The sequence below is a fragment of the Bos indicus x Bos taurus genome, chromosome 3 (assembly GCF_003369695.1).
Source record: "Bos indicus x Bos taurus breed Angus x Brahman F1 hybrid chromosome 3, Bos_hybrid_MaternalHap_v2.0, whole genome shotgun sequence".
In the NCBI taxonomy this organism is placed as follows: Eukaryota; Metazoa; Chordata; class Mammalia; order Artiodactyla; family Bovidae; genus Bos; species Bos indicus x Bos taurus.
Window position 1 is genome coordinate 34,438,510 of NC_040078.1, and position 9,965 is coordinate 34,448,474.

Sequence of the window (9,965 nt, forward strand, 5' to 3'; positions counted from 1 at the left end):
AGAATTGATGCTTCTGAACTGTGGTGTTGGAGAAGACTCTTGAGAGTCCCTTGCACTGCAAGGAGATCCAACCAGTCCATCCTTAGGGAGATCAGTCCTGGGTGTTCATTGGAAGGACTGATGTTGAAGGTGAAACTCCAATACTTTGGCCCCCTGATGCGAAGGGCTGACTCATTTGAAAAGATGCCTGGAAAGATGCCTGATGCCTGGAAAAATTGAGGGCAGAAGAGTGGTACGACAGAGGATGAGATGGTTGAATGGCATCACTGACTCAATGGACATGAGTTTGGGTAAACTCCGGGAGCTGGTGATGGACAGGGAGGCCTGGCGTGCTCTGGTTCATGGGGTGGCAAAGAGTCGGACACGACTGAACGACTGAACTGAATTGGACTGCAGCCAGCCAGGCTCCTTTGTCCTTGGGATTTCCCAGGCAAGAATACTGGAGTGGTTTGCCATTTCTTTCTCCAAGGGATCTTTCCTACACAGAGATCGGACCCAGGTCTTCCACTGAAAACAGATTCTTTACCAGTGAGTCACCAGAGAAGTCCTGGCAATAAATCACAGTGGAACTCTAAGTTGTTCAAATTGTTTAAATTCACCCCTGGCTAGCCACTCAATGATCCAAAGCTTCGCAGTACCGAATCAGGAAGCAGTGATCTGATGCGCAGAAGCAAGCTGAAGGTGACAACGAGATACTCTCCATCTAGCTCATCCCTTTTCTATGCTAATATTTAATTCCTACTTTCAGAGACTTTATCCTTTGCTGTTCAGGTTTCACCGCTGGGCGGGACGTGCCTGTTCCTCTTCCACAGGTCGGGCTCAGCTAGGCCCCGCCCCGGCCCCGCCCATCACCGGAAATGAGGCAGCGGAAGTAGTAAAAAGCTCTCCAAGGGAGGCGGGCGCGCCGAGGAGGTGGCTGGCTGGTGGGATGGCAGATGAAGAAGAGGATCCCACCGTGAGTGACTGCCTCTGTTCCAACCCGCTTTTTAATTTACTATCTCGAGCACAGTAGCGGAAGCACAGTGGAGAATTGGGCTTCTTTACCTCGGTGATTCTGCTGAGAGAATCGGGGACTTCTCCCCGGGCTAGCCTTTTTCTTCTGATTCATCCTTTTTGTAAGCGGGGCAGGAGGAGTAGGTGGCTCCCCGCCTTTTACTTTTGGTTCATATTTGCCAGATACCCTTTGAATCACTTAGAGAATCATCAGAGGGCAAAGCTAGCATTTGTTAGGGCTCATTATGCAACAACAATTCAAGTGCTAAGAAAACTGTACACTTACTGTAAAATAGTGGAAAAATAATGGACTCAAGTCACTGAGCAAGTAATTGAGCCTCAGGTTTCATGACATAAAATAGGCTTAAGGTTTACTTGAGGAATGTTCTTAGCACTGTGTAAGAAATGCTTAACAAATACTAGTTTTGCTTGCTTTCATTCAATATCAACTCTTTTAATAGTAAAACTATCTAGAAATAGACCAACTTTCTTTAAAAAAAAAAAAAGAATGTATGGTCGTTGGAACTCCCCCAGGAGAGGCAGTACGATTGTTAGGGGCATTGTAGAAGCCACTCCTGCGTGAGTCTGAAGTTGGGCGAGATAGTTTTAATGCCCCCAAAATGCTAAAGTTTCATTGTTTTTTGCTGCTTGTTTTAGGCTTTCTGGCATGATATTGGTGTTGAAGATGTAAAAAAAAATGTTAATTATTAAAATGTCAGAAGCAGTATTTGACATATCTATACATTTTAACTTTCAGTTTGAGGAAGAAAATGAAGAAATTGGAGGAGGTGCAGAAGGTGGACAGGGTAAAAGAAAGAGACTTTTTTCTAAAGAATGTAAGTAGTACTTGACAGTGATTTTTTAAGAGTTTCTTTGCAGGGACAGTATTCTCAGACTTGCGTATAAATTCTGTTTAACCTGTGATTCATAGATAGTAATGATCCTAACCCCAATTTATATGTTTATATATGTGGATGTATATATGGGCTCACACAGACATACGTTTTTAAATTTTTTAAGTAAATACCTGTGATCAGTGTTTCAATTCAGGTCCTAAGTAAGAACGTACCTCCGTTACTTTACCTGTCCCTTATCTTTCATCAGTTGGAGCAGGGACTCCTTTGACTGTAAGCAGAAGGTTCTGTTGGATCCTGAACAGGTCTGAGGGTAGGAATTAAGTTGGGGCTTTGAACTAAGGCAGTGGACAAGGCAGGAAGATGGTGAACAATGTGAGGCAGTCCAGTGGCATGGAGATCATAAGATTCGAAATCTTCACCTTTTGGGTCTATTCTCCTCCCTCAGTAGACAGGTTTAACCTTTTATGGCAGTGGCAAGAAGAGCTGCTTCTACTACTGATGATTCAGGCCAGCACCTGAAAGGCACCATGAGAACATGCTCTCCATCTTCCAATCCTGGTCCTTTATACATAGTTATGGCTGAGTGTGGATCAGGCAGCACATGGAACACTTGGTTTACTTATGCCAGTTCCGACATAAGCAGTTCCTAAATGCTCTTGAAACTACAGAGTCAAGTAGTTTGGTTTTTTTAAGCCATTCAAATCCTTTCCTATATCTCAATTTCTTACCTAAAGTTGACCACTCATTATTCCATTTCTGATGTTATTTACTCCATTCGTATATGGTTTTACTTACGGAGACTTCCCTGTAGCTCAAACGGTGAAGAATCTGCCTGCGAGGCAAGAGACCAGGGTTTGATCCCTGGATTGGGAAGTTCCTCTGGAGGAGAGAATGGCACTCCACTCCAGTATTCTTCCCTGGAGAATTCCATGGACAGAGAAACCTGGCGGGCTACAGTCCTTGGGGTTGCAAAGAGTCGACATGACTGAGTGACTAACACAGTTCTTAGGTAGGCATAAGAAGGTTACTACACCAGAGCATCGCAAAGTGATGCTTGGATACTTCTTACCAGAGCCTTTGTTCCACTTGGATTTCTTTATTTTTGTGATGACAAGAATTCGGAATCTTCACAGCTGTTTCTTTGTCTTACCTGAATTTTCATGTATCTTACTTGACCAAGATCTGTTCTCCTAGACATTCTTTGTTTTAAGAAATTTTTTTTGCTAATATAACACAAAATTTCAAAGCATTCACTTCTCTATTTGTTTATGTCTTTACAGACTCTTTAACCAAATACAGTTTACATACTTCCTATCTAATAGGTTTTTCCTTTTCCAGTGAAGTATATTTCCCTACTGATGAATTCTCCCCATCACAATGTTAATGACAGAGTATTTTCTTCAAAATATTTAAGAGAAAATATTAAATTTATAGTGGAGAATCCAGTCCTGGCAGACATTACTTTAGTCAGGTGATCAAAGTTAGTATCACCAGTAATATATGTTGACATTAGGTACCCCTGATATGGTGCATTAAGAGGTCCATCATCACTGTGATTCCCTTTCTAGTAATGCATAAGCACAACCTAATCATGAGGAAACATCAGACAAACCGAAGCTGAAGGACACGCTACGAGATAACTGACCAGTATTCTTCAGAAGTGTCAAGGTTGTAAAAGACAAGGAAAGTTTGAGGAACTGTTACAGAACAGAGGAAACTAAGGAGACACAACAACTAAATAGTGTGGGATCCTGGAACAGAAAAAGTACACTAGTGGAAAAACTGGTACAGTCTGAGTAAGTTCTGTACTTGTACCAGTGTTAATTTCTTAGTTTTGATAAATGTCTTTGGTTGTGTAAGATATTAACATAAGGGGAAACTGGATATAGGGATTCTGGAACTCCATGCTATTTTTGCAGCCCTTCTTTAAGTCTGAAATTATCTTAAAAACAAAAAAAATTTTTTTTCCCAGAATCCCAAAAAAGAGAGAAGGGAGAAAATATTGCCTCTTGTGTTTGTTTTCTCCCTCCTGTATCTGAACCTAAAGATTCTTGCCAGGATAAACCCTCCAGGGCACTTCTCTATCCCAGACTGGCTTCTAGGTCATCCCTTTCTTTTCTTCCACGGGCCTGGTCTGCTTTCTTCTTAGTTCTGCCTGCTTTTGCTTCTCCTAAGTAGGAATTACTCTTTTCTTTTTTAGGACTTATTCTTAATGTACTCCTTCCTACTTTTAGAAGTGTTCTAGGAGTCCCTTCCCTTTTTTTTTCTTTCTTTTGTTGTTTACATATTTGGCTGTGCTGGCTCTTTGTTGCTGGATGCTGGATCTTTAGGTGCAGCATGTGGGATCTAGTTCCCTGACCAGGGATGGAATCTGGGCCCCCTGCATTGGGAGCGTGGAGTGTCTTAGTCACTGGACCACCAGGGCCTTTTTTAAAGGGCCTTTTTTAAAGGCCTAATTCCCGCCCCCCGCCCAACCGCCTTTTTTAAACGTAAAACTTACATACAGTGAATTATACTAATCTTTACTGAACGGCTTGATGAATTTTGTATATACTTACAACCAGCAGTCAGATCAAAATAGAAAACATTTCTAACATGACAGAATTTCTTAGTATTTATATACCCCTTTTGGGCTTCCCTGATGGCTCAGATGGTAAAGAATCTGCCTGCAGTGGGGGAGACCTGGGTTCAATCCCTGGGTCGGGAAGGTCCCTTGGGGGAGGGCATGGCAACCCCCTCCAGTATTCTTGCCCGGAGAATTCCCATGGATGGAGGAGCCTGGCAGGCTACAATTCATGGGGTTGCAAAGAGTTGGACATGACTGAGCGACTAAGCACACACACATACACATATATACCATACCCCTTTGAGAATCTGATCCAAATTGATTTTTCTTCCAGAAAAAGTGCACACACAAGTAATGTATAAAATTTTTCTATATAATTTCAGTAGGGTTCCAGGACTTCTCAAAGCTTGTCTGTGGACTGATTGGGAATTTATAGACTATAGGATAAGAAGCCATATGGATCCCATCTGCCCTAAATTACGAAGAAATGTAAGTGTTGTGGGTAGGAGTATAGATTCTGGAGCCAGATTCTCTGAGTTTAAATTCAAGTTGAGTCTCACTAGCTGTGTGACCTTGGGTAAATTACTTAACTTTGTGCCTCAATTTTCTCATCTGTATATAATGGGGATAATAGTGGTTTCTATTTCACAGAATTGTCATGAGGATTAAATGAGCTTACAACAATGGCTGGCACATAGTAAGGGATATATAAATGGTTGGGCCAAAGACTTGAATTACTGTGATATTGAATGGTTTGCTTTGGAAACAAACCAAGATCATTCTATTGTTTTTGAGGTTGCACCCAAGTACTGCATTTTGGACTCTTTTGTTGATTATGAAGGCTTCTTGATTTCTTCTATGGCATTCTTGCCCACAGTAGTAGATATAATGGTCATCTGAATTAAATTCACCCTCTCCCATCCATTTTAGTTCACTGGTTCCTAAGATGTTGGTGTTTACTCTTTGCCATCTCCTGCTTGACCACATCCAGTTTACCTTGATTCATGGACCTAGCATTCCACGTTCCTATGCAATACTGTTCTTTACAACATTGGATTTTACTTTCATCACCAGACACATACACAACTGAGTGTTGTTTCCACTTTGGCCCAGCTGCTTCATTCTTTCTGAAGCTATTAGTAGTTGTCCTCCCAGTAGCGTATTGGATACCTTCCAACCTGGGGGACTCATCTTTCGGTGTGATATCTTTTTTGCCTCTTTATACAATTCATAGGGTTCATACAATTGTATGTATGTATGTATACAGTTCATACAATTCAGTGGCAAGTATACTGTGGTAGTTTGCTTTTCTTTCCTCCACTGGATCACGTTTTGTCAGAACTCTCCACTATGACCCATCCGTCTTGCATGGCCCTGTGTGCATGACTCAGCTTCATTGAGGTACGAAAGCCCTTTCACCAAGAGAAGACAGTGATCCATGAAGGGTTTTACCTATTAGCAGTTACTTTTATTACTTTGTATTATACTTTTCTTCTCTTTTGCATTTTCTATGAAGCCTAAAAGGGCTTCACTGGCGTTGCTTTGATCCAGGGAATAAAATGTCAAGATTCTGTATTATAAGCTTTTGCTTTCTCCTTTTGATTAACCAGTTCTTCCTGTAAGAAGGTAATTGGAGCTTTCTCTTTTGTCCTCTTCCTTATAGTTGTATCATAAAGGATTTTGCCTTCTTTTTTCCAGCCCTCCTCCCCCCAAAAACATAACTTAAACCATTGCTACTCATCCTTTTCCTGCCAAGAAATTTCCTACTTAAAGGTATTCTGGGGTTGTTGGTGAGTAGATAATAGAGGTTAGGGAAGAATATTGATATCAGGGTTCGGTAGCTAGGCAAGAAGGGGAGTTTCTACCTAGGGAAGGCTAGGTAAGAAAAGTTGCTTATGAGCTAGTGATTAATACCTTTCACACCAAAATTCATACTTGGAGACAACAAATATAATGTAAATATACTTTTATACCAATATCTTCTATACCTTGGTTCAATTCTAATATGAAAAAAGTATAAGTCAAGTTCTTTTAAGTAAACAAAAATGATTGTTCTTTTTATAGTACGGTGTATGATGTATGGGTTTGGAGATGACCAGAATCCTTATACTGAATCAGTAGATATTCTTGAAGACCTTGTCATAGAGTTCATCACTGAAATGGTAAGACTTTTTTTTTTAATTGGCCTTAGTTAACTGAGGAGTGGATTTGAAATTCTAACTTTTAGAATAGAACTGTGACATTCTTTTGAAAAACTATTCATTTGAGTCCCTGTTTTGTGGAAGTTTCTGGTTACCGTTTATCATTAAGGATGGAGGGAGATATATATGCATGTATATGGGTATACGGAGTTTGGCTGTGTTCAGTTCCTGTGAATTTTTACCCTTTGTTTTGGATTATTTCCTTCATAAAGAATAATAGAAGTAAAATTACTGGGTCAGAGAGTATGCATTTTTAAAAATCTTTTTCTGCTTATAAAAGTAATATTAAATTTAGAAAGTATTAAAGAGTGCCCAGAAGAAAATAAAAAGCTATAACCCTTCTACCAAGGGATAACTGATGCTGAGATTTTTGTGAATATTCTTTTGTCTTTTTACACATATTTTAAAACTTTACAAAATTGAAATCATGTAGTACATACAGTCATAGAGCCTGCTTTCTCACTTGGGTAAGTCTACCACGTTTCTGTGTGTCACTGCATAATACTTTTAATATTTTTGATGGCTTCACAATATTAATTGGCTAGATGTACTCAAATTTGTTCAATGCCTTATTAAATATTTAGTTTCTTTTTTTTCAGTCATTAGAAATAATGCTGCAAGGAGTTTTTGGTTTTACACGGTATGACTATGTAATGGTAGGGGATGAGATTTGTCTGAAGGAAAGCCATCAATATTTATTAGCTACCAAGATGGACACAAAGTTTAAATGAAGTGGGTGGTTACAGAGAAATTACAAAATCATTTTATACAAATGAAGATCAACTATGTATATCAAAATACAAAAAGAAACATCAATGGATTTGATAGTTTTAATGTCTTTAGTGTAAAAAATGTCTATATAGCACTGAAACATTGCTAATAATGGTAGAAAGTGGACAAAGAACATTAATAGAAAGACAATTCACAAATGAATAGCTATAATAATTAGAAGAGAAGGCTTCAAACTCATTAGCATTGTAATTAAAAAAATAAAACGTTAGATTTTTGAAAAATTAATTGAATTTAATATGTTTCTTTGTAATAGACTCATAAGGCAATGTCAATTGGAAGACAAGGTCGGGTACAAGTTGAAGATATCGTCTTCTTGATTCGAAAGGACCCAAGAAAGTTTGCTAGGGTTAAAGATCTGCTTACTATGAATGAAGAATTGAAACGCGCTAGAAAAGCATTTGATGAAGCAAACTATGGATCTTGACACCTTTTGTACTTTCTGAAGCTTCATTATCTTCTGGAGAAACCATACTTAATAACTGTATTTTCCACAGTAAGGCCCTGATACCTAACCATGTGAATGAAAAATGGAGAACCACAAAGTTTTCAGGCTTTATTTTCATGTTTTCAATTTTAGAGTGATATATGAGCCTTTAATTACCTGCCATCATATTACCCTACTTGAATTACATATTAGATTTTAATGACCACATGTAAGTCAAAGTACCTTTGGTTTGCAAACCATTCAGTTTCTTCTGACTCTTGACCCTCTCAATGATGAATTAATATTTATGTATATTTGTGCCATTGTAGGTTGTACTGTAGCTGTTTAATATGTGAAATCTAAATGGCACCTTTGGCTTTGATAGCTAAGATGTGTTTCATATATTTCTAAAGCTTTTAGACCAAAGTAGTGTAAGTTATTAAAAGATGGTGAACTGGTTTGTGTTTCTTTTAAGGAGAAAACAATATTAGAAAATACAGCGTTTTGTAGGAGTGTTTATTTGTCTTAAGATGATTTGTTTTAGTACTCTTCTTTAGATAAGAGTAATTTTTTTATTTTTTGAGAAACTAAGCATTTCCTATGAATGGTTCTGTGTTGGAAGACATACTGGATTAAAAATCTTTGGGGTGTATACTATACTGTTTGTCAGATTTTAAAAGAACTCATTTTCCCAGGTCAGATTAAAACTTCTGAAAGTGCTTTCAGTAGCAGGAATGGCATTGCTGAAAAGTTGATGGCAGGTAAGCATTTGGGCTAGTGTTTTATTAACATATTTGTTAGTATTTATTTATTCTGAAAATGCATACTTGACTAAAACCATGTGTGGCTATGGAAACCACTTCTGTAGTTCACAAGTTTTGTGTGTATTTAGCTCATTGTATTATTCTTGCACTTAGCTGAAAGTAAGGATTAAAATTGCATTTAAAGGGATCACTGGATATTACTCTTTGTGAAACTGAATGTTTTGTGTGCTGCTTATAAGCATTATCTATGAATCAGTACTTAGGAAGATTTCACTTTCTTAACCTATCAATATAGAGAATAAAGTATGAAAAATTAAAAGGATTACTGCTTGAGTTTGACTATATGATTTATCAGCTTTTCTCTCCCTTATAATTCACTAAAAACTTTTTTTCTGTGTTCTTGTAATGCTCCTGAATTGATTGTGAGATTCAAGATACCTGGGCTGATATTTTTATTTGAAAAAGCAAAAACCAGTTAAAAACCTACTTTAAACTGAAATCAAGATTGAGCGTGGAATAATAAAAGATCAGTATATTACTATTTTTGCTAGTCAGAGTCTGCTTGACCCGGAAGAAGGACCTTGTGGTAACCTGCCATAGGGGAGTTATACTGGGTGCCTGTATTAGTCAACTTGGGCTCCCATAACAAAAATGTCAGACTGAGTAGCTGGCTTAAACAATGGAAATTTATGTTTTCACAGTTCTGCAGACTGGAAGTCTTGAGATCAGGGTGCCAGCAGGTCAGGTACTGGTAAGGAGTCTTCCTGGACTGCAGATAGCTGCCTTCTCCCTGTGCTCACATGGCTGAGAGACACCTCTGTTGTTTCTCCCTGTTATAAGGCCACCAGTTCTGTGGGATAAAGGTTCTATCCTTCTGACCTCATTTAACCTTAATCACCACATTAAAAGTCCTTTCTTCAGGATAGTCATTTGGGGATTCAGTTCAGTTAAGTCGCTCAGTTGTGTCTGACTCTTTGCCACTCCATGAACCACAGCATGCCAGGCCTTTCTTTCCATTACTAACTCCCAGAGTTTACCCAAACTCATGTCTATCGAGTCAGTGATGCCATCCAACCATCTCATCTTCTGTTGTCTCCTTCTCCTGCCCTCAATCTTTCCCAGCATCAGGGTCTTTTCAAATGAGTCAGCCCTTCACATCAGGTGGCCAAAGTATTGGAGTTTCAGCTTCAACATCAGTCCTTCCAATGAAGACTCAGCACTGATCTCCCTTAGGATGGACTGGTTGGATCTCCTTGCAGTCCAAGAGACTCTCAAGAGTCTTCTCCAACACCACAGTTCAAAAGCATCAATTATTTGGCGCTCAGCTTGCTTTATAGTCCAACTCTCATATCCATACATGACTACTGG

The 9,965-nt window shown here is 38.9% G+C and overlaps 1 protein-coding gene across 1 annotated transcript; it reads left to right on the forward strand.

The window, feature by feature from the left end:
• Nucleotides 1-848: 848 nt before the first annotated feature.
• TAF13 (TATA-box binding protein associated factor 13) lies at nt 849-8,936 on the forward strand. The gene is made up of 4 exons (XM_027536312.1): nt 849-955; nt 1,751-1,829; nt 6,481-6,578; nt 7,663-8,936. The coding sequence occupies exons 1-4, from the start codon at nt 929-931 to the stop codon at nt 7,831-7,833; spliced, it is 375 nt and encodes a 124-aa protein (XP_027392113.1). The 5' UTR covers nt 849-928; the 3' UTR covers nt 7,834-8,936.
• Nucleotides 8,937-9,965: the final 1,029 nt, after the last annotated feature.

Bases quoted from the DNA above. Each gene is read 5' to 3' on its own strand.
- TAF13 (XM_027536312.1), top strand. From the start codon at position 929: ATGGCAGATGAAGAAGAGGATCCCACC. The intron at 1,830-6,480 runs GTAAGTAGTACT...TTCTTTTTATAG, and splicing joins GAGACTTTTTTCTAAAGAAT to TACGGTGTATGATGTATGGG. The intron at 6,579-7,662 runs GTAAGACTTTTT...TCTTTGTAATAG, and splicing joins TAGAGTTCATCACTGAAATG to ACTCATAAGGCAATGTCAAT.